A 24,536-nucleotide genomic window follows, 5' to 3' on the forward strand; every position below is an offset into this window, starting at 1 on the left:
TCCTTTGACCCGCTTTGAATTACTCGACCCACGGGAAGCCCCAATTAGTTCTTTGCGCAAGCCGACGCTACCCCATTGAGAGTGCAATTCAAGTGCGCCAGCTATGACAGCTCGCTGGTTCCGGCTAGTACGAATCTCCAGCTAGAAAAGATGCCAGGTGTTGGTTGCGGGGCTGTCGTTGCGCGACTGCGCAGTCTTTGCTAAATATCCGGTGCTTCTCTACGGCGTACACGTTGACTGCTTGAATCATTGACAGGAGCCTGTTGCAAAATTTTACGAAAAAATGCAAATTCAACAGCAAAATAAAAAAATAAAAGGAAAGAAACGGTCCCATTCCATTCTGTGAAAATGGATGACCAGCGAAGCTGTTTAGCGCACGAAACATAGGTGACCCAGAATATTCAACAAAGGTACGAACATATTTATGTCCTAAGCTGTGGTTATCGTGGCCATATAGGTACGCACACACATTCGCGCATCACCTCTGTTATTAAATGTGCCCGTCACGTAAGAGAATGAATGGCTCATACCCCCGTAAACGCGGCCAGAATAGTGAAATTCTACGCTAGAAGGATGAGCGGCAACGGAGCCCTCTGTGGAAGACGACGACGACGACGAGCGTGCGAGCAGTGGCACTAGCGCGTTTGCGCGATTGGCGTCGAGAATTTTTTAACAGTCCTTTTTTGAAAATGTTATAGGAAACACTTTCAAGAAAACATCGGTTCTTACCGTTGTACCTAGGACTTCTTGTGTCCTACGTGTGACAAGGGTAGTCCAAGGGTATGTTACAGGTCCCCGAGCCCACAGCTGTATGTGCCATTGAGCTTGGACGCTTTATGCACTATCACCAGGATCAGCCCACATGATGATTTGCTTTTGTCAGCACCTCGGGGACACATTTTTTTCCCAAATTCTAGCCATAGACAACTTCACTGTAATAAAAACGATGCTTTCAACCATGGCTGATTCAAGGGTGCAAAAAGAGTCCCTCGAGGCATGTAAAATCAATACAGGTAGAGCAAGATTGTTTTTATGGAGCGTGTTTTCAACATTGACAGCGAGTTCTAGCTTAGCACGCAGGAATAAACTGATACACCCTATGGCCGTGGCTCGTGGCAAGAAGGAGTGCAACCGATTTTCGTTCACAATGCTTTTGACAATTTAACTTGCTTACTCACGCGTTCTCAATGAGCGCTATGACATACACTTAAATAAATATGCACAATTGTCATTTTGTTTTTTATGACAATGATAGTGCGCTCAAAAGAGGCATGAGTTAGTCATGTTTCAGTGTGCCCAACTCCAGGATGAAAATTTTTGTTTGTTACAGCCATATTTCATGACACTTTCAGACTATGATTTGTCTTTCACTTTTTGTTCTGTATATAATAAGCAGCCCATTGTGTTGAAAGGTATTTACTTGCAACGTTCGCCGTTTTCTTCACCACTTTGCGTTGTCTGATCTGCGACGTCACGTATTCTTTAGAGACCCCCTACACTTCAAACGAATCTGAGTGATAGCCGTAACCAAGTAAGACCCCCGTTTTTCATCTTTTTGAAAAAAGAATATTTAGAAGGTCACTCCTATATAAGATCACACCAATAAATAGCTTTATTGGAAAGTTCGAAGTTGGGATTAAGTTACGTATTATCGGCGAGAACAAAGCGAGCATTGGGCTAGGCAGTTCTCCTTCGCCCCTTTGGCATGGATGTCCCATCAACAACCTTACTAATTGAATTAATAATACCAACTTGCCGCAGTTGAAACTTTCCCACCTGCGGCAAGTTGTATTTTCGTCCACTTTCATTGCTATTTATTTATTATTTCTTTAATTAAATTAGTAAGTACAAGTAATTTCCCCGATGTTGTCCTTGGTGTCTTTGTTTGTTGTCTTCTCATGATACAATTATTAAATATTGGGCCCCTCGGTTAACCACCTTTCTTCTCGTTCATCACCAACCAAGGTATTTAAGCTGCACAACGTTAACATTCTTTCTTTTTTCATTGCATTAGTATCTTGTATGTTTACTACACATTGTTCCTTTCTTAGTATTCTGCCTCATGTATTCAGGCCACCCACTCATTGGACAAATTTTCTCAGTTTTTCTTAGCACATACGTATGGCGGACACGCCTGCGTACCCAAACCAGCGTTTTTAATAGCCATACTCATATCCACGAATATGATACGGTGAATGGCAATTACGATCCTGGGCAGCAGATAAAACTAATAAAATATTTCTATACAGACAGGCATTAACAATCAGCTGTAAGCCATTGAAGCTCTGTCATGAAACAAAGTGAATGTGTTTCCTGAACGTAAATTTGTAAACAAAGGTGTTACACACAACAAAAACACACGGGTAATCGCTGACTACATCATCGGAATCAACGTAACAAGAGAACCTGCATATCACGTGTTCTTATTTGTTTTTCCCAGAGCTCGAACTCTTCAGAAGCTATCTTCTTCGGTGGCCGACGCCAAGTTTTTATCGGCACTGGCTTCTATAAAGTGAGTAGACATTTACACGACCTTTTCAAATTTCTCCTACGATCTCATAAATCTCTTAACATTGTACCCTGACTCATACCCAGGACCAAGTTGTTGCGATCAGGCCTTTCAACAAGATGAAGCTGGAAATCACACGATCACTGCTAATGGAGCTCAAAAACGTAAGTATACTTTACGTTGCCGTCCAGTCATAAGAATATAAAAGGTGGTGCCTTAAAAGAGAGAAAAAAAGGATGTAAACCACATGAAATTAGCCAAAGATACAAAGAAAATCCTCATTGGTTCTTGAGAAAAAATTTCGTAGCTGAACAAAAATTGTGCCTTGCCCGGGATCTAAACCAGGCCAACGCCTTTCCGGGGCGCTATTTTCAACCATTTGAGCTAACTAGGGAGCCAGCATAAGGTTAGGCCAGGCCGAAATAATAGACAACTCTAACGCAAGGATAGTCAATATGGTGAATAATTTTCGCAGAAATAAAGCTTCTTGTAATTTTTGTGGGATAATAAAGGCTTGTGTGCAGCACATAGAATCAAGATTAATAATTTCTATCTTTGCTCCCTACTATTAAGGACTTAACCATGTAATACCTTAAAACATCGTGATATACGTATAAGCATATGGAGATAATCGAGCCGCGAAGCACATTATATAATCAATTAAGTTCTCGGGTTTTACGTATTAAAACCACAATATGCTTGCCAGGCACACCGTAGCTGGGGACTCTGGATTGATTTCGATCACCTGAGGTTCTTTGACGTGCAGCTTGATCCACTTACATGAGCGTTCTTGCATCTGCCTCGCATCGAAATGCGGCCACGGCGGTAGCAAAGAACGCCATATGACGCTTTCTTTAAAACTAATTTTTCCCATCTGCGACAGCGAATTCCACACCCGCTTCCTCAGTTCCAAACATGGCGTACCAATTTAATTTCAGAAAAATGGCGGCTGGATTTTCATCATTTTCCTTCAGTTGAGGTTAAGGCTCTATTGAATACAATTTTTGAAAGGATGGCGTGGTGGTCAGATTTCGGACTAGATCTCGCTGAGCATCATGACATGTTGTTGTTGACTTAAGTGCTCATATAATGGTTATTCTGGGTAAACGGTGGTTGCTGTACTATTTCATGTTTCGTTCAAATTCAATGTTCACGTAAAGCTTCAGCTTCATTTCATATCAAAGAAAATTAAAACAACTTGTTCACATTAGTTTCAGGCCATAGAGAGTACGTTCGTACATAACAAAAGTATGGAAGTCTAAGTTGAGTAAAATAGTTAGTGCGGAAATTACTAAATTGCCAATTGGTGTGCTCAGCTATCCACAACTGGACATTTTCTCTATTGTACCAAAAACGATAAGATGGGCTAATAAGTGTGTGCCGTACTTAAATCAGTATTTTAGGACATGAAGTTCAGCGGAATAAAAATGATTCGCTGAGCTTTGAGGGGTTATTCCTTTCTGTACTAGGGGACGTTCCCGTGATTCAGGGCTAACAAATCCTGCTGATTGTTCATTGGAAATCGTTGCATGGCTCATGAAGGCGTTATTTCCGCTTTCAGATGAAGGATCTGCAGCACGATCATATCGTACGCTTTCTGGGAATCTGCGAAGAACCTCCTCACTGCTGTCTGGTCACGGAATACTGTCCGCGAGGAAGTTTGCAGGTGGGCGTTTCTTTGCTGTTAAGAATTGAGACTAGGAAAGCCGGGGCCTTCCTGTAAATCTGTAATACAACGGAGGCTTGATTCCCGCAACGAATTCATTTCTTTTGCATCGAACCTGAATGGTAGCAAAATATTGTTTTCCTCTTTTCTTCCAATAAGAGTAAAGAAATAGTACCTACTTTAGTTCAGCGCAAACGAGATGGAAATAGAAAACGGAGCTGTTAGCAACAACAACCAGATGTTTCATTATTTGTATCTTTCAACTAGCATTTACAAGACTGCGACCGTTTGAAGCCCTGATTACACGATGATACATATATGCTTGAGATGATCTACTGGTATTTATAAAAAAATATGCCGCGAGTACTTACAACACATTTATCCGGTCTTTTTAGGACATTCTTGAAAACGACGAGATCAAGCTCGACTGGATGTTTCGATATTCGCTTATGCACGACATTGTAAAGGTAAGCCCATACTTTAAAGGAGGAGTCATAGCTACCAGAAGTGAAAGCTACGAAAGCACTGGGGTAGCAACATCACGTAGTGGGTACTTAATGTTCTACGTAATGGTGACCTAATCATAATGTCTTTGCAGACAATTAGATTATACTATACGAAAGAGTCAGGCTTCAACGCAGTAGCGCATAACCATTGAATTAGAAGTGGACTGGTAAGAGGCAACTAAAACTATATTCTTCTTCCTTCACTGTTATAGAACCTGCTGTAAGATGAAAGAAAAGTGGCTTGTAACAATATCGCAGTAAGGTGGAAGTCTGGCCAGGCTAACATTGATACAGTGTTTGAATCAGCGCGGAAAACGACGGCAACACAAAAAGGGAGGACACAGCACGAGCGCTGTGTAACAACTGAACTGTAAGAGGTAAAAAACGCAAGAAAGGCAAGACGCCATCTGTGTGCACATGTCATTAGGTCACATGGAATAAATCTTCAAGTATTTGAGTCTCACAATATAACGAAAAGATAGACGGCACCGAAACGTAATCATCATGCGTCGTTTGTTTATGTAAAAGGCCTGTATGCAAAAACCAGGGCGACGTTTTCCGCGCTGATTCAGAGGATGTAACAATATCACGCACAATATCGCATGCAACTGCCCGCCAGATATGCGGCGTGGTTGGCTCACAAACACATTTGCCTTTTGGCAGCTATCATATTTTCGAGTTCAATGTTGTCAGTGTCAGCTTTTTAGTTGAAAGTTGCAGATGCGCTTAAATCTCCTTGCGTGCACTGAATGCGAAAGCAGTGTGACTCTTCCGCGCGGCACTTCTTCCATGGCTATGTGCTCGAATCGGGCAAAGTCAATTCTGGGGGTGGGTCAAGTCAATTTTGCGAGTGGGCCAGGTAAGTTTTAAACGTGGGTCAGTTAATGTTTCGCATCGGGCAAAGTCAATCCTGCAGGTGGGCCACCCAAATTTTGGGGGTGGGTGAAGCCAACTTTGGGAATGGGTCAGTTCGGTTTTGAACGTGGGTTAATTAAATTTGGGAAATGGGCACATCCAATTTTGAGGGTGGCCTAGTCAACTTTGCGAGTGGCCCTGGTCGATTTTGAATGTGAATAAAGTCAACTTTCGAATTGGGTGAAGTCAATTTTGAGGGTAGGCCACGCAAATTTTTGGCATGGGCCAAGTCAATTTCAGTAGTGGGCCAGGTGTGTTTTGAAGGTGGGTCAACTCAATTTTGAATTGTGCAAAGTGATTTTTTGGGGTGTGGGCTGCACTGTCTGCCCGACGCCGTGGCTAATCAGCGGGAGATTTCACTGTGCGACTCAAAGCAGGTCTAATACTTGGTCAGGTGGGTTTTGATACCATTTGATGTAAACGCAGGACAACGGATTTTCTGCTTCATGACTACACTACACTACACCTCGTCAGGCTCATAAAGCAAGTGTTGAAATTCAAGGCGGTGGTCTGTTTGCTTAAACGTATCAAAAAGTGCAGTGTTTTAGTTTGTAGAAATACTGTGGGCGATGTTTACCTAATTATAGCACATAGAGTAGTCAATTTCTTCAGTGATGTAAGACATGTATCAGGGGTCTATGGTTCGAATAGCGTATTTATGGCAATATAAATGTAGTAGTACTGTATAGTGTAGGCCTAGTTTTAACCTGTTGAACAGTGAACGATGGCGAAAGAATAAACCTAACAGAACAAAGCAGGAGAGCATTGCTGCTGTGCAATCCCTCCTGCCTTACATTTGATCTAATTTGCATGCTTTGTTGCTGACAACAGCAAATTGGAAGCAAAAAGAAGGCATTTATCAAGACAACGTGAGAATTACCTGTTTTATTCTTAAAATTTTTGTGCGTACTCTTATTGAATATTCTCTTTGGACCTTTTCTTTTCACACTGTTAATGATGTTCTTCATAGTAATATTACTACATTCATATATCCTCCACAGTAATCTAGTGGGATAAGAACGACAACCAAAAGTTACGGTGGTAGAGCATAAGAGACCGATGAAGATAATTTGCTTAACGTTACGTTCTTGCCTGACCATCAATTTACAAAATGCAGCTTTAAGAAACCACGAATAACTTTCATGGAATATGCACAAACCTTACGGAAAACAAAAAGAAACATCACCATGTATTCCAAACAGGAGTGGGAAGTAGCAAATTTCGAAACAAACCACACTGTTCCTGTCCCTGCCTTCAAGACTGTTGGTTTCTTAGCTTGTGTGCTCATGAAGAAAAAAAGAAGTTCTACCCTAGACCACAGATTGGCAGGTTCCCGCTTCCAACATTAGGAATAACGACGCAAAGTATCAAGTACAGACAAAGAGGTACTAAGGTATTATGTTCCTCGTGTTTTTTAGGGCTTCTTTGTTTCGTGATCCACTCGACCTTTTATGATGAGGCATCATTCACAAGGCTTGTTGCAACCGTACGCAGTCACCGCCTTTTTCCTTTTCTGGCTTGATTTCCAGGGCATGGCGTACTTGCACAATAGCGTCATTCACAGCCACGGAAATCTCAAGTCGTCGAACTGTGTGGTCGACAGCCGATTCGTGTTGAAGATCACCGACTTCGGACTCCATACCCTCCGTTCATCCGACTCGAACGAGAACCATGACTCCTACGCCTACTGGAGACGTGCGTAGTTTATTTTTAAATTGTTATTATTATATAGGGAAAGATATCGTGTACAAGCTACCTGCTAATACGCAAATTTTGAATGCCATTACGCTGTGCGCCTGTGTATGTAAGAGCGTTTTACTTTACGCCGCGTGCACGTTAAACAATGTATGTTCTCTCCTAATTTTCATCGCACCTCGCTCTCGAGTTTTTTCTTTGTACTGTCACTTTAAATATACACGCTGTAAAAAACGGTGCAGGCGATAAACTGCTTTAGTTCATTAACCGGTCGTGCATCAATTCACTTCAAGAGAAGAAAAGGGGAATAATTTAGTGCAAGCCTAATGTAATCGTAATTTTTATGGCGCTGTTACTGCAGAACCCATGCTTTCGAACTAGCGTAAAAGCACAGGTTGCATGAAATATGTTATGGTTGTTTTGCAATTCTTGAGCAACGCCTCATTTCACTGTAGTAAATATTTTGACAGGATCTGAGAAGGTCGCGTTGCAAAAGAAGATTGTGTTGTCTAACTCACGGCAACGGAATTCTGCAAATGGCGTCCCTAAAAGGCCAAACCCACGTTGGACCCTTGTTTACAAAAATGACTGCAGTGGATGCTCTGAGATTGCAGAACCAATGTCGCTGCTGAACGCGCGAAACTCACTCTGAACATCTTGCAACTCAAATAAACGCCGAACTGCAGTTTTAGATGCCATTTGGTTTATTCTTATCCAACAACTTCGTGCTTATTCACCGTCGTTAATATAACGGCGGCGCTATTGAGAAACCCGAGGTAATTACACCATGAAATCGGAAATGGAAGGACAACCACGCCTCATGAACTTCGTTATTTAGGTCATACAGGTGCACACTACCGCTGTCAGCAGAGCTCATTAAACTGCGTAAGGATTACTAAAAATATACTTCAAAAAGTTATTTACAAATGGAGCAGTGATTTCGGGGTGGTCGTAACGAATATGGCGACATCAAACTTAGCCTTTTGCCGTTTTCATGGCCCGGTTGGAGATACAACGCGCATAAAACGTGAAATATCTGAGGTAATGCTCCGTATAGTGAGAGCGAGCGTCCACCTTAAGCGCTTTAATTGGGTGCTCTGATATTATACTACTCACGAAGGAGAGTTAACAAGCAAGACATTCCGGCGCATAACTTAGTGCGAACAAACAAGCCGTCGCCGGCATTAAAATATACTGCGGGCTGTATTAATCCTTCTCTGGCACGATTTCTTCATAAGATAACTGCTGTACGAATACGCGTAAAAATTACAGGGGCCACTCAGTTTTAATGCTCTGTTCACTCATTAAACTGAAGGTAATGTAATGGGAACAAACCGTATTTTAGGTTAATGGAAATTGCGAATATAACACACCATCAACTCCGCAGAAGCAAACAGGACCAGCCATCAAAGTTGCATATATTAGTCGATAAAAGCATTAGCTGAATATCATAAAGCTTATTTTGTCTTTTCGACTGTATAAAATGACAGTATCCGTTTAACGTTTTCAAGCTCTGGACGACACGTCATCCGCCATACACGAGCTGCAAGTAAGATTACAAAACGAGTAATGGTCCTAGACACGGCGGGATACTCTGCAATATAAAAGTATTATGTTCAAAACGCTAATGACGTAGAGCTAAGCTAAGTTACTTATTCGAAAGATGAACGATATCTAGAGTATTTGCAATGTCTAAACCAACATACATATGCAGCTACGATGGCCGTGCATCGCGAAATTCCGTTACCAGTTTTCGAGACTCGTAAGGCATCTTGTGGTTCTTCACCAAAATCTCTAACCGTCACTGCGCATATGAAGATTGCAAATGTACATTTTTGTGGCCGTAAATAGTGGTTCAGTCACTGGAGTGACGTGAGCTGGATGGCAAGTTGGTTAAATTTTTTTATTATTTGTCGACGTCCTCTGCTTTGTCCCTGATTGAATACCATTACTGTGTTCACTGTCTGTCTACTAATTCACTTCAAGATAACCAGTTCTTTTTAATAACGGTAATGAATACATTGTAGGATAAAAGTAGAGAAAAGGTACGTATCTTCGGTGATACTTAATCCAACAAAACAAAAATTGTGGGAGAGTCACTTAAAATTATATGCAGAACTTTCTTGCTTAAGCAGGAGTGTCAGAGCACTACCAATTACGCTAAATGAAAATTTGCATATTGCTGCAGCAAGCGCCCAAACAGCAGCATAGCAACATTATTAAAGACAGGAAATTTGTTAAAATGCATGGCAAACCACTCTCTGGTAATCTGCAGTGCGCGAACACCTGTGACAACAAGCACTGGGACAATGGACTTATAGAATGAACACCATAGCTTCTCCAGTTCTCGGTAATCTTCTTGTGCTTATAGCAGTGTTGTGACGAGACAAAGCGAAATGTGTCACTGGTAACATTAGGCAAGCTATACGTGAATAATTTGCCTACTAACTTAATTTTTGTCTAGCCTTTTCCTCTTCCTTATTATTCCTTTCTCTGTTGAAGCTTTCTCATTAAGATGAATTGTTAGCCTGGGACTCCTATCCAAACGCATAACAGCGGATAAATCGTTGAAACCACAGCAACCGCAACAAATGTGATTGGGTTTGGTGCACTTAAAAGCAATAAGTTGCAATATAAGGAATTTAGTAAGGATATTTGTATATAAGCCACCAATTAAATAAAAAATATGGTTAAACATTGCAAAATTGAAGAAAGAAGGGGGTGGGGGTAGGAAATTTGTAACTCCGAAACACAGCGATAAAAAAAAGATAACACAATTCCGTAAACTGCAAGTATTCATATACTTAAAGCGACGAAAATTAATGCGGCCAGTCGGGTAGGACTATTATATCTATCTATCTATCTATCTATCTATCTATCTATCTATCTATCTATCTATCTATCTATCTATCTATCTATCTATCTATCTATCTATCTATCTATCTATCTATCTATCTATCTATCTATCTATCTATCTATCTATCTATCTATCTATCTATCTATCTATCTATCTATCTATCTATCTATCTATCTATCTATATATATATATATATATATATATATATATATATATATATATATATATATATGTGTGTGTGTGTGTGTGTGTGTGTGTGTGTGTGTGTGTGTGTGTGTGTGAAGAAATTTGTAGACTGGGTATAGACAAAAAGAAATGTACACTTTATTAACTTTTGTCTACAGGTCAGCTATAGAAGGGAAGTGGACCAATAGGAACAAACACCTTATTGACTTTTTTTCTATAGAGCGTGTATAGAATGTGAGTAGACTAAAATAAATAGAAACTTTATCGACTTTCGTCTATTTACAGTCGTAGACTTTGTATAAAAAGAAGACCTAATCTATAGAAAGGCAAGCTCGTCTATAAAAAGTGTATAGACTTTCTATAGACCGTCTAAACTCATTTATGTAAGGGCAGAGCCATTCAGACTGCATCTGCACGGTTTCTGTCAAGCCAAATAGTATAAAAGTGTAACAAGAGGTTAACAAGAGGCCGCTTGCGATGGAAAGTGGCACAGACATGCACAGCGAAACTGCCATGGTGCCGCACAAACAACAACAACAAAAAAATAATTTTGAAAGAAAGGGGTATGTTCAGCGCCGAGCAACAGACAACTGGCTAGAAGGCGGAACCTATCGCATTAAGAGTCAACGTGTAACCAGAGGACTTTCGTAATGGAGCAAAGCGTAAAGGTATACAAGACGGATTGCTGTTTGACACATGCAAATTGTACGGCTCGATACACTAGAGCACAGTACAAGAAAATAAACCTGGGCGAGTGGACAGAGAAGTATGTGACAGCGTGACGCATAAGTGTACCGACATGAACATTAGCAGCATATGGAAGAAAGAGTGTCCAGGAAATAAGAAAAAAATGATTGCACAGTAAAACGTCGTCGAGTTTATGATAAACGTCGAGGGTTCTGCGCTTACAGAGTACACTGCCACTCGATAATAAATAATAACAACACGGCCACGCAGAAAACTTTACTGTACGCAAATATACCCATGCTCTCCGGCAGATGCGAGTAGCCAGTGCCTGATCGATCGGCGGCAGCCATCTTTTATTCTTTTCGGAAAGGGGCAGCCGGCGGCTATTCAGAAGAAAATTGACTTTTGTTCGGCATATTAATGCATCGTTAACGCGCACACGTCACTTTGACGCGCTGAGTTTTGCGGTTTTGTGACGTCGCGTGACAGGCATGTGAAATAGGTGCAGCCCGAAAGCAATTGACCAATAGCCGAGGGCTAACGGCGAAAAGGCGTCGAATCAGAAACAACTATTTTTCTTTTGTTCGGTCAAATCATGCGTAATCCGTGTTCACGTCGTATAAGATGGGGATATATTGTGACTTTGATGACGTCGCGGGGCGGACAGGTGAGGCGGGTGGTCCAAAAAGCTTTTGACCCATCGCGGAGGGCTGATTACAAAATTGAAATATAAAAGTTTGGAATAGTTTTACGTTACAGCACCCCAACATACTGTCTCATTCAGTATTACTTCAAACTTGAGAAAGAATGCAAATTTAGGCTTATTGGTAGGTGATATAGACAAATACAGGGTAATATATGGTTCAGCAGAGACCGAATGAATGGCATATCGTCCATTCATTCTGTTTGTTGTATTGTAGCGTCGAACGCGTGGTGCTAACGTACGGCGCGCTTGAGAAACAAGTGTCGAGCCTTTTGCCGTTAAAGCTATGCGCATCAATACCTGCGTGCCCGCTATCTGCTTTTTTCAGGCTTGACACGCCTAATTGTCTACGTAGCGAAGTGGTGATACACAGGCCCTTCGAGCAGCGGCGGCGTAGCATTACGAAGCACGCCTCGCCATACGCACGACAAGTTGCGCCTGTCAACTGACCAGTGCACCATCGCTTCGGAGATGTTGGCACACGGCATGCGAAGAAAGCGAACGAAGAAAAGCGCAAGGATTTATGAGCAATGCTGGAACGGCAACACACCGTAAACGTACATCTCGAGCGCCCCGCATGATAGCGTTACCAGCCCTACCTACAGAGCGCTCGGGCAACGATTCGCGTATTGCAATTCCTGCCGATCGCAAGTAGTACATCACGACTCAGTCCGTTCCTTTGTCTTTATTTTTTTGCCGTCTCAGAGTGATCAATTTGCCAGCTGAACACTCACCCGGAATGCACCTAGTAATCCAATTTTCCTTCGAACAGTACTATAACGTTGCGACTAAGAGAAATAGGAGTAAGCTGCTGCTGGCGGAATAAGAAAGGGCAGAAAACGAGACCTTGCATTAGGCTAGATATCGTTGTTGCTTCCTTCTGATGCCAGAGAAAGCTTCCACGGTGACTAAAGAAAGAAAGAGCAAAAAAAAAGTAGGCGCGGACGACGAACACGAACGGAAGTGCAACGTGCATACAACGAGAAAATGGCCGCGATTCTTGAAGGACTATGGGAGAGCGTACACTTGGTCGTCCCAATATACGCATTCCCTCCGGCAACCCATGCTCGTTTGTTTTGCTCGTGGCAGAGAACGACGCGGCAGGACTGAGACGAAACGTGGGCCCACCGTTGGATTGCCCATTGCCCATCTGAGCTCCGTACAAATAAGAACCACTTTCTCGCTAAGCCCGTGCAACGGATCGAGGTTCCGCTGCGTTATCCGCTGCTGGAGAAGGATACGTCTTCGTCTCGCGCATTTGTCGATACCACCGCGAAACCCGAAGCTTTTCCCCGAACAGCGACTCGCCAGAACGAAGGTGGTAATATTCTATGTAACACGAGATCGCCCCCTCCTTCATTCTCCCCCCCCCCCCCCCTGCCCTCGTTCATAATAAGCGGTGCGTGTGGGTGGACTGAGTGCTTTACAAGTAGGACTTACGGATAAGCATCGAACATTTCCTCGGTAAAGTTGCTGTTTTGTGCTTCCTACTGAATCAAGCTGCTGTGTTTACTGTTCGCTCGAACAGCTCACGACTCAATCGACCTAATTATGTACCAATCATTTAAAAAAAACCTATTTGTCCACGGAGAATCATAGAGCAATCGAAAGCCAACTGCCGCCGCACAAAAAGTAGCAGTTAGGCCAGGGAGGCGAAACATTGAATGCATTTATCGTAGTTTTATTGGTCGTATTAATCCGTAACATTCGCTTACTAACGAAATTAACAAGCATGGTGTCACGCGCGCACAGGCAAACACATCGCACTCGGTGACAGCTGACACTGGTTGTAAAAACAGCGGGGTGAGGAAGAAGGGCGGCAGCAGCGAGCGAATTGTCCTTCGTGCTGCCTCTCGCTTCAACGCGAACTAAGCGGCGAGAACACCGCGCGCACAAAGCTATTAGCCCTCGGCGCACCCATACTCTGTGCTGATAGCCAATGACTTTCAAGATAGGGCTCTCTCGGACACGTTAAGCTGCGCCATACGCAGCCACCACCGCCGGAGTAAAACGCCTCCCTGGCACCTTGCACGCAATGGGAGACGGGGTGCTTCCTCTCTTTCTGCCTTCCTCTCTTGCGTATGCGAGATTGAGCGATCTTCCTCGGCTCACCCTCGCACGCTTTAACTCGCAGCCACAGCATACGGCGCTTCGTCACGATGTTATCGCACTTGGTCGCTATTGAGAACATCATGGCGACACCGACGGCGACAGCGGTGGTGGAAATTCACCTGGTGTGCCCATATAATTTTTATCGCAATAACAGAGATGGTGCGCAAGCTGATTGGACTGAGCTTGATGCACCAAACGCATGGTGGCACAGTTGCTTATAGAACTTATATCAGGTGCTCTACATCTATGGAAACTCTATCCTAGTAGTTCCTTGCAGCACTGTGGAAGCTACACGAATTCTTAACCCATAGGAAGGCCGAATTCTCCTCGAGATGTGCTCATCCGCGCCGCGTTGTTTGCGCAGCGTGTGCTTGCCATCTTTCAGCAAATACTCCATGGTTGGTGGGTTGACGAAAAAATGTTTTCACCCCGTAACGATAAGCTTCGTTTACATGTATACGACAACGGCGCTTCGCTTCAGCTGTACACTTTCCCTGCAGTTACCTAGCAGCCTCCTCAGTAAGCAGTAAAGGTGAACGCTCATAAATGTTCCCCTGCATGCAGCACAGCGTCTGCTCAGCGTCTACTTGGCGTTTGCTCGCTACTGTTATCACGTACCATGCTAGAGCGGGTTAATAAATTAATGATGCAGGGAACAATGAGATTTTTATAGCATTCCGCATCGCCAACGCATCACCAGTGTTAATGACGTGGCGCCATCTGCTAACTAGAAATCAAACCAATTTTACGACTCGGCGCTGTGTCTGTAGACCTAGCAGCGTGAAAACAAGCAGCCGATCTCAATAATTTCTACAAAACATACCTAATGCTTTGACCACAGCCTCAGATGAGACTTAGCGATGGCGGATTTCACCACTTCTTTCTTGCTGACCGGTCGGAGAGCCAGTAACAAGCGTGTACTCAGTTCGAAGCGGGTAGTCGGCGTTGTAAGGGCACTGCCATGTTTCCATAGTGGTTAGGGTGGCTATTATGGTTACCGTCGTTAACTGCCACAGCAATACTCGGTACACGACGGGCATGCGCGAAGGCCATAACATGTCACGTATCGCTGTACCGTATGATGTAGCGAGCGCAAATAAAACTCTCCAGTGCAGCCAATTATCGGCCAGTTACGCCTGCAACTATGCCCGCTGGGCAAGGACATTGCCTGTGTACGCCTCGTACTATTGGCAGTGCTGCAAAGTAATTGTGAGATGGAGTACAGACATGTCTTGACTGTTGCCTGGAGCATGGGGCATTAGGCTGAAGCAGGTCTGAAAAGGCCATATTCAAGACGCGAGTATACCTACCAATTATAACTATTGGGTAACAAACGAGCTTTTGGAAATTGAATTAGAACGTTGATGGAAATGAAATGATGATGATTTATAGCAATGCAATTCAGCCCGCTGTTCGCGATTTAAATAGGAATTACAATTTTAAATTATCAAAGTCTGATAAAGTAGTAAGTGGCCCGGCCTGGAGGTAATGTCTTGGCAATTAGGTTGTAACATATAAGATTACTGTGCGTAAATTGGCTGTTAACTACAGCAATATCCGCCGTGGTTTCTTCCACACAGCCAGCGTAACACTAATGAGAAATAGCTTATCATTGGCATTGCTGTCATTACGTCGAAAGGCTTCCCGTCTTTGTCTTTTCCATAAAATTTACAATCACATGTCTTTAAGAGACCAGCTCATTTCAAGACCCACTATTATTCGACTCGGGTTGACCACAAAAAGAAAGTCGGCTACATCCGCTGCAATACGAAGCCTTTCTCTCATTCTTTCATGCCACCCACAACTACAGACTGGAACCACCTGTCGGCTTCTATTGCGTCTGTCACCGACAGTACGCTTGTTGGAAAATGCTTCTTTGATTGTTTTTCTTGCAATAGTAACGCCTGATATATTTATTTTGCTAGTACCAATACGTATCATATACATCTGCAGTAAAGAGATATATCTGTTCACGTGGTTCACATGCACTAGGCACCTTACATTAGTACGCCTCTGGCATATTGTTAACCACTGGTGTTTATCTTTTTCTTATCTTCCCCTTTCGGTTTACTACACACTAGCTTAACGTCAGGCCATCTTTAATGTTTGTTATAATTACTGTCTTCCAGTGTTCTTTTATTTCTTAACACTTGTATAATGTCGCCACCTTCTTTCTCTCTGAATTTTCAGTTGTAAATTCACTCCCCTCTTTAAACTTCGGTGATTGAGGGTATTTATAAGAAATAAATAAATAAATAAATAAATAAATAAATAAATAAATAAATAAATAAATAAATAAATAAATAAATGGTGTTGGGTTGCGAGGCACGAAGTCGCGGGATTGAATCCCGGCCACGGCGACCGCATTTCGATGCGGGCGAAACGCGAAAACACCCATGTGCTTAGATTTAAGTGCCACGTTAAAGAAGCGCTGGAGGTCCTAAGTACTCCGGAGTGCCTCTCTACGGTGCCCCTCATAATCAAATCGTAGTTTTGGCACGTAAAACCCCACAATTTACGATAGAGTGCATAAGCGTGACTGAACGAGGACGTAGAAAGAAACAGATACACAGGGACAGCGCTTCTCTGTGTATCTGTTTCTTTCTATGTCCTCGTTCAGTCGCGCTTGTTCACTCTATTGCGGATTCTAACCAACCAGCCCGCCAACGTGTTTTAACCCATAATTTAAGAATAAGTACAGCAATATCTATTGCTTAAATACATAGTGAAAGAATACTTCATTACTCTAAAATGATTAAGTATTTGTCCTCGGGGTCCGTTTAAAGCTAATACTTCTTCATAAAAACGTTCCCGTAATTTGCTGACCGCCGCCAACGAAGATTAAACGTTCTGTCTTACCCAGGCATGCTGTGGACTGCACCTGAACTACAACGGCGGGGTGAACCACTGGCTGCTGGCACGCAAAAGGGAGATGTCTACTCATTTGCAATCATTGCGCATGAGATCGTGCTCAGGCAGGGACCTTTCTACCTGGGTCCGTCGGTTCAACTCTGCCCTAAAGGTGAAGTATGCAACTAAATTGACGTCCGCTTTCGTTGTGCCATCCTGGCAAAACTTTATCGCTCACGTATTCAACAATAGTCAAAAGCCGCGCATGAAATCTGCGAGTATGGCAGTTTACCCTCAGTAAAAATACCAGGCACAGTCAAACGCAGCCTGCATAAAAATATTCCGCCGCCTGAAACAAGTTTCCTCCTACGGAAAGTATACATAGCTTAAGGCAGCGTATCTGTACGTGAGAGCGCAACTTATGCTTAGCTATCCAAACTTTCTTATTGGGAGAATATCTTGAAGAAAAATGTGACAATAACTTAGAATTGTTCTTAAGCCGCGCAGATCCTGATATCCATAGTGTCCAGAGCATGTCCCTTCTGTTTAGTTACCCGTGGTTGTTTTATAATTATACGCTCTGAGAAAGCAATAACACAAAAAATATTGTAATAACGCATAATTTTTATTGCGTTTCTGCATCTCTGTTAGCCACTATTGCATGCCGGTGTGGGAAAACATGTGTTCTCTTCGTACAGCTACATCAAATCTTTCGTTAGACTTGTTAGCTCATAGAATGCCTTAGGCAGGGGATCCTTGTAAGAAAGAGCTACACAGAAAAAAAAAGAGGCTTGAAATGTTCAACAGTGGTCGAACAAGAAGTGTTACTGGAGCTAACGTTTCGACAAGAGGACTCGTCTTTCTCAGGGCGCTGACGAGTTCAAGTCCCCTTGTCGGAACGTTGTGTCAGGCAACACTCCTTGTTCGATCACTGTTGAGACCAATTTGGGGAGGGCAAAGATACATTAACCTTTAATAAGATGAAGACTCGAAAACTTATCTGAACCAACAGCAGGGAAAAAAATGAACGCTGACATATTAAATTTTTTTTTCATTCTCGTGGGTGCTTTCGCCAGCTTCTTGTCACGTGACCAATCTGAGGACGTATATCGCCGGTCGATCACGTTTGGCGATGTTTTCACTGCCGCCTGACGTAGTACATGGCACGTTGTATGATGGGAGCGGTTTTGCTGAATCAGCCAATTAGCGCACACTGAAAGTGACATCTCCGAGAGTGATCGACTGAGAATTAAGTTTCCAGGGCAAGCAAAATGACATGATTCATTCACCTTGATCCTTCTCTGCTATTGTCATCCATAGCTCTCGATGGGCCGATCCCGCTAACAACGTATAGGAAAAGAGATCTTTGGACCACTCACGAAGCGCGAGAAGTAAAATAACAGGAAACAAAATCCATACAATTTTCTAGATCTTTCTGCCATAAACATACTCGTAAATCCTTGCTGTACATGGGAATAATAGCTTGATTACCCTTTCAAGTCTGTAAACACACAGGAAAGAAAAAAAAATTGGCCATAGCGCTTATACTTTTTTTTGCATATTCCTATCGCAGAAATTGTGGCAAACGTGCAGTTGGGCCACAAAGTCCCGTTCCGTCCTCTTCTTGAAGACGACTGCTGCAGCGAGGAGCTGGCTCAGATGATCCGGAAGTGCTGGGCTGAAGACCCCGCCGAGCGGCCGGATTTTCATACGCTTAAGCCACTCATTCGAAGGCTCAATAAGTAAGCTATGCATGCAGTTCCCCGTCAGGATTTGGGCACGTGAAACAGTACCGAAAACATTTTGTGGGGGGAAAGTAAAATATCGTTTGGATCTCGCACGCATTTACCCACAAAGAAACAAACAGACATATCCTTTGTGAACAGGCAGTTCGTTTTACATGTGCGAAAATGGTCTCCACCTGAGCCCCTGGAAGCATTCTTTTCGTTTCGTGATAGAGTAAGCCGAAGCTCGTTTCGCTGAATAATTATCTATCGAGGAGGATCTCAAGTATTGCTTGCTTCTTTGTTAATAATAATCGCTAATGGAGCAAAGCAGAGCAATATAAAAAAAAAACTCAGCAATGTTCGCTTCGCCATATTAATTCTGGCTCGTCTACCTTGTGGCGATAGAGAGGAATAGAGAAAGAGAGAGTTGCTGACGCAGTGGGTTGCAGGATATGTTGGCCTTGCTGATGGCTTGGCATGCTGCTCTGAAACAACAGGCAGGAAAGTTAATCAAACAAGCGTCCGGTTTGCTACCCTACACGCGAGGTGAAAGAAAGATGGAGTAGGAAGAGAAAAAAAAGGGAGAGAGGGAGCACTGCGCACACCCAGGGACACGCACAGGAAGACTCCCAATGGCCGCTCAGGCAGCTGCATAAGGGCCCGTGCAAATTCCTGCATGGGCTACATGATCACATATTCCATGTAACCAGAGCACAGACCTGTGCTTGTAATGCGTCAGTCAATAAGCTGTAGCGGATAAAACAGATAATACATGAGATGCAATGCAATACTGCGCCGATGATTTCTACACAATCTTATCGACAAAAAGAGGAAGAAGGTAAATGTGATTTTGAGCTTGTTCTTAGTCGAGCGAAGTTCCGCACGAATAATGTGCTTTTGACGGTTTCTAATTCCATTCGGAGCTTGATGGCTTTGTAGGAACACTACCGCTATTTGCAAGCCTGCGCAGGACAAAGTAGATTATGCTGAACTCAATAGTAGCGTGAGTCTGCAAGAAGTCGGCAAGAATGCAAACCGGCACATGAGACAGTATAGGTAATGAAGCAAATGGATACTGTCAGCGTTTTTTGAAATGCAGATACTATAATCAGAGCAGCTATAGCGCAATCGCCTGACATTGCGACGTGTTTTTCATCAAATCTACGTTAGAAGGCTGAATGAAGTAATCGTTGCTAATGCATGCCAACTCGAAAACCCAATGACACGCTCTAGTCGTTCTCGACATCTTCACATTTGAATATTTACTGACCGTGCAAGGTCAGGTACCTTACAAGTTTTACAGTTTACGCTAAGGAACAGGTAGAAATTTTATGCTAAAATAAGACTGTCCCCGTATTTATTGCGATTACACCTGTTTGAAAAATTATAGGAATAGTTTGAACGACGGCGTTTCTAGTAACATTGATCACGTGCAGCGACGCCGGAAATGCGTAGTCCGTTTCATCAGCCCAGTTTTTCATGCCTCATAAATGCTTCATCTGCAAAATCGTCAGGGTGAATTTTATTCGTTTATGGGCACTTCAGCAAGCGACCTGCGGTAAAGGGGCTCTTAACCACTTTTTATCGCTAGGTATGGACAGCTGGGCTAGTTGGGTATGATTAGCATTATGAAACATAGTTCCAGCGCACAATTGAACACGGACGAGGTTGTCTTTCTCTCCTCGTCCGTGTTCAATTGTGCGCTGGAACTATGTTTCATAACTCTTTTTATCCAAGTAGAGGAAGACATTTGAAAGGAAAATTGGCTATTTCATAAATACTTTGCCACAAAAAAGTACTTCAAAGCGTTCAGAATAAGCGGAGTCTTTGGCAATCAAACATGTCATCCGCTGTGCTCCCGTTCCTTCTTCCATGCCTCGCACTGCGAAGGCTACGGCGCAGTGGGGCGTGCCCACAGCACTCCGCCTTCTAAATGTCATCGTGGCGCGCAGTTCAAATTTCATTTTGGATGGCAACGTAGACGCCACGACTACTGCCTTTCGCGCCTATGACGGGCCAAACATAAGCCAAAGGCGGTTGTCCTCAGCGAGCCGCGATGCTCTTAGCCAGTTGACTCGTGGCGGCACCTCGCGGCGGCCGCAGTATCTACGCCATGTAGCCGACCCCAGCTTGATTTCAACTCTCCGCCAATAACAGTCGCCTAAGGGAATGACGAAGTAAAGCGTCCGATGACGAAATAAAGCGTCTAGAAAAGAGTGAGGACAGGGCCTTCTGTTGTAAAGAGAGCGTTTGAGAGAAAGGTAACTTTGCGACCCGCTTGCGAGCTCCACACACCCCGTACGATAGCAAAACTCGGCTGAGATGTTCGCAGCAGTGTATGTTACTCGTGGACTATGTTGTTTCACCACGCCCGAGGGGTTGTTCAGGGCCGCTTTAAAAACGAGTGTTCTAGAATCGGGCTCCATCGACAAGTCTTCGTTCATGATCGTTCCTAAGCCCGTATAGAGTGTATAAATTCGGGTCACTACACCGGATGTGCGAAGAAAGACCTGATATTTAGAATCCTTAATTCACGAATTTCACAACTTCGTTTTAACAAAGTTGTTTCGTTATGCACACAAAGAACGCTTACCATAACTTGAAGCAAAATGCGAAGCGTAAACTCATATTCGTCGTTGCATTCGTTGTACTTCCGGCTAAATAGGGAGAGTAGTCCACGCGTCGCCTGCGAGCATTCATACCCTTATTCGTGAAAAAAGAAACTTGATTGCCTAAGGTATTCAGCGAAGTACAAATCGACATGCAAAGGCACGCCCTTTGCTGGAGCGCAGGGAAGCGTAATGCTCGGCTTTATGAGCGGCGATATTCCGCAGGCTCCACAAAGCCCTATATAATGAGGGATTCGGACTTCTGGTTAGAAACAAACTGCGACATCGCATGCAAATGCCCGAATAGCAAACTGCACGAGAAGATACCGCTGCAATGGGCATTCAGGAAGTGAAACTCTGCACCTGTCCCGACGTTTGGGCAAATACTTTTGCGTGATCGCCGCAGGGACCATACAACACGGTCGATAGCGGCCGTTTGGGCGTATAATGGCGACAGGACAAATGTTAGAGTTTGCTTTCGGCTATGGCCTGCCTGCTTATACATTCGTTTACCCGAAGCACGCCCCGGCATTTTGCACTAGATAAAAAACAACAAAATGGCGAATGCGCAATACGAGGCCACGAGCGTGCACAGTAAACCGCGCTGATGGAGTAACTAAGTCGTTTTGAAACCACGGAACCTCCGTCTATACATTCTCGCTGTTCTTACATTTAGTACATCGATTTGCAGAAGTTCAGAGCATTATTAATCTTTCGAGAGAAAAAAAATATTGCGTTGGTCGGTAACGGCAAACTGTGGCATTTCGTCAGTAAATCGCCACGCCTGAATGCATCAATTTTACCATGGCTATAAACAGAAAGAAAAAAAAAGAGTATAAATTATGTAACTTTCGACAAGTATATTTGAGTGCCAGCTTAGCGAGAAATTACTGCATGCTTAAGTTTCCGCGACTATTCAAGGGCTTTATATGGCCAAAACTCAATCGTAACCTACCACTTTGATATCTCCAATGGTTCAGATTTTTCTTACATGCGGTAAAAACAAATGAGTGCAATAACTTTTCACAGAACATCGATAGTTTTCATTCAGGTGCGCTAGGTGTGTGACAACCAGTGTTGGGCTGTCTTAGTGTGTTGCACCAAGGCGATAACTTGCTCACCAAGGGGATCTGCTTGTCACCCTATCCGTTTTCCTCTGATTGTCGGTTAAATGAGATGCGCGCTAGACTTTTATTTACCACAATAACATGGTTTCACGTAAACATATCATCAGACGCAAAGTCCTTCAAACCTGAACGAGAGACTGGCCAACATTATTGCACGTCGGTTGAAAGTGGGTTTTCGCATAAACATTTATCGCATTTAGAGTTGTTTTGTAACTAGAGCAGCATTACTTCTGGAGACCACACGTTTGGGTAGGTGGTGGTGTGCCATGAGTGCTTTAGCGCAGGAAATCTTGCACTGTGTGAGGACCGTATGCGTCGCCAATGAAGACCTTAGCTCTATATTCCCTATGCTTTGCAAGAACTGCCTGTTTTATTGCTCAAGCAGCATGCGTCGGCTTGCATTCACCAAGCGAGTTGACCCCGTTATATATATATACGTGCCCCATTCCTCCTAAATACAAAATTCCGATGTGAACAACTTGGGACTGTATATAAGAAACTCATGTGTCACAGTGTGTTCATGTGCCATATGGGGTTATTGCCTGCAAGTCTTGTGCGGTATGTCTGTTTTTCCTTAAAAAGGCAACAACTCTCGGAACAAACACTTTTAGGGCATTTGTGGTTGTTCATTACATTTCAGGTTGTTATGTGTTGCGGCGTACGACAGATGTTTCCCGTCCCCCTTTATATCCACCAACCAGTAACTCAAAATTAGTGTGACGCAGTGGCAGGGCGCATGGGAGGCCATTGAAGCAGGCTGCACACGTCTAATGAATAATAATTCTTCAAGGCCATTCCAGTCCTCAAAGCAATCATTAAACCTGTGAAACAGTCTGCTCAACCACTCAAAATTGCACGCGCTATTTTTGCTTTAATTGAGCAACAACAGCCACGTGAATTCTAGCTAGAGTGAACATGAAGGTTTCTCATTGACAACCCATATGCCAGTGACGTTCCAGAACACTGAATGCTGCCTTTATTATTATTATTGTTGCTATTTTTGGGTCTAGAGAGAGGCAAGGGGTAAACATCCTGGACAACCTTCTATCGCGAATGGAACAGTACGCCAACAATTTGGAGAAATTAGTTGAAGAGCGCACAGCCAGCTATCTCGAAGAAAAACGGAAAGCAGAAGACCTGTTATATCAGCTTTTACCTCGGTAAGTATGAACATACATTGTTGAAAATACGTTGAATCATATTTTAAAGCACTCTTAGATTTCTGATTGCCAGATCCTTACTCTTCACTTTGGTTACTGAGTAATGCGAAATTGCACGCTTATCTGTTAAATGTACCCTTAAAGAAACAAAACATAATGGCAGATGTGTTCTTGGTCCTGCTCCACCTTATAGCGACGACAGAAAATTCTCGCGCGTTCATTCTGACCATGCCGCAGTATTCATGGAGACGCAGATGCACAGAGAGAGAGCGTAAACTTTTATTTCAAATCAGCAAGATTTGAGTCCGGCGTCTTTTAGTGGGTCTGGGCACTCGCCGCGGACGCGGTTCCGAGACCTTGTCTCGAAGGGGCTTCCTCGGCTCGCTGGACGGCCCAGAGTTGTGCTGTCAGGTCAGAGCTGAACAGTGTGGTCATCCAGCGTGACTGGAGGCTGGCGGTGCTTATATTACTGATATTTCAAAGACAATGATATCGTTCACAAAGCATACTGTGATTTTCGAAAGATTGCTGAAAATAAGTTATGAACAGAAACGTCTAGATAGAAAGAAAACTTGTCGGTTAGTGAACACGCAAATGCATCTGTGTAGAAGAATCTTCTTGGAACGTCAATACCGACTTTCTCCAGAGACTTAAATCAAGATTGCTGAGCGGCAATTTACGTGACATACAAAATAAATAAATGAGTTGGTCAAGTGCCGTATTTTCACGATTCTACCGCATCCTCCCCCCCCCCCCCCCCCCGATTGTAACGTGCAATTACATTACCGCCTAAGTATCTCAAAAAAATAACTTGGTGCTGATTCTACCGTGCACATCAAGTAACGAAGCCCGAGTAGACTGGTACCATGTTGAAAAGATTTTAAGGAACATAAAAAGACAAACGTCATTTTATTTTTCATCGTGCCCCTGCACTACTTGAAGAAAATGCGGTTGAGAAGAAGCACTATGGAAGGAGTGCAGCAAACTGGAAAATGGCGACTACAAACCAAGGCAGTGTGGTTAGCTACCTTGCGTTGAGCTTTTTATTTTTAGTAAGAATCGGCTTCGTTTTTGATTTTCAGTAGAATTAATTACGATTGTAACGCGCATGCAAATGTGAACACACTCTTTGTTAAAAAAAAGAAAGGTACGTGTTAGTAACGTGCAAATACGGTAACATGGGCAAAACTGCGAAATAATGGTTGCGTGTAGTGTTGCAAACCTTAT

General features: G+C 43.3%; 1 protein-coding gene and 1 long non-coding RNA gene across 2 annotated transcripts in view; one reads left to right on the top strand and one right to left on the bottom strand.

The window, feature by feature from the left end:
• LOC135902174 (atrial natriuretic peptide receptor 1-like) overlaps window positions 1-24,536 on the top strand; it is a 152,684-nt gene that overhangs the window by 107,555 nt on the left and 20,593 nt on the right. The window contains exons 9-16 of the mRNA XM_065432126.1: window positions 2,441-2,512; window positions 2,596-2,673; window positions 4,071-4,175; window positions 4,571-4,642; window positions 7,126-7,291; window positions 16,700-16,858; window positions 18,260-18,428; window positions 23,160-23,309. Of these exons, the coding sequence (XP_065288198.1) occupies window positions 2,441-2,512; window positions 2,596-2,673; window positions 4,071-4,175; window positions 4,571-4,642; window positions 7,126-7,291; window positions 16,700-16,858; window positions 18,260-18,428; window positions 23,160-23,309 (971 nt within the window). The remainder of the gene's footprint in view (window positions 1-2,440; window positions 2,513-2,595; window positions 2,674-4,070; window positions 4,176-4,570; window positions 4,643-7,125; window positions 7,292-16,699; window positions 16,859-18,259; window positions 18,429-23,159; window positions 23,310-24,536) is intronic.
• Window positions 1-24,536, bottom strand: part of LOC135902176 (uncharacterized) — a 59,408-nt gene that overhangs the window by 14,253 nt on the left and 20,619 nt on the right. The gene's annotated exons all lie outside the window — the stretch shown is intronic.

This window comes from Dermacentor albipictus, chromosome 4 (assembly GCF_038994185.2).
Source record: "Dermacentor albipictus isolate Rhodes 1998 colony chromosome 4, USDA_Dalb.pri_finalv2, whole genome shotgun sequence".
Lineage (NCBI taxonomy): Eukaryota > Metazoa > Arthropoda > Arachnida > Ixodida > Ixodidae > Dermacentor > Dermacentor albipictus.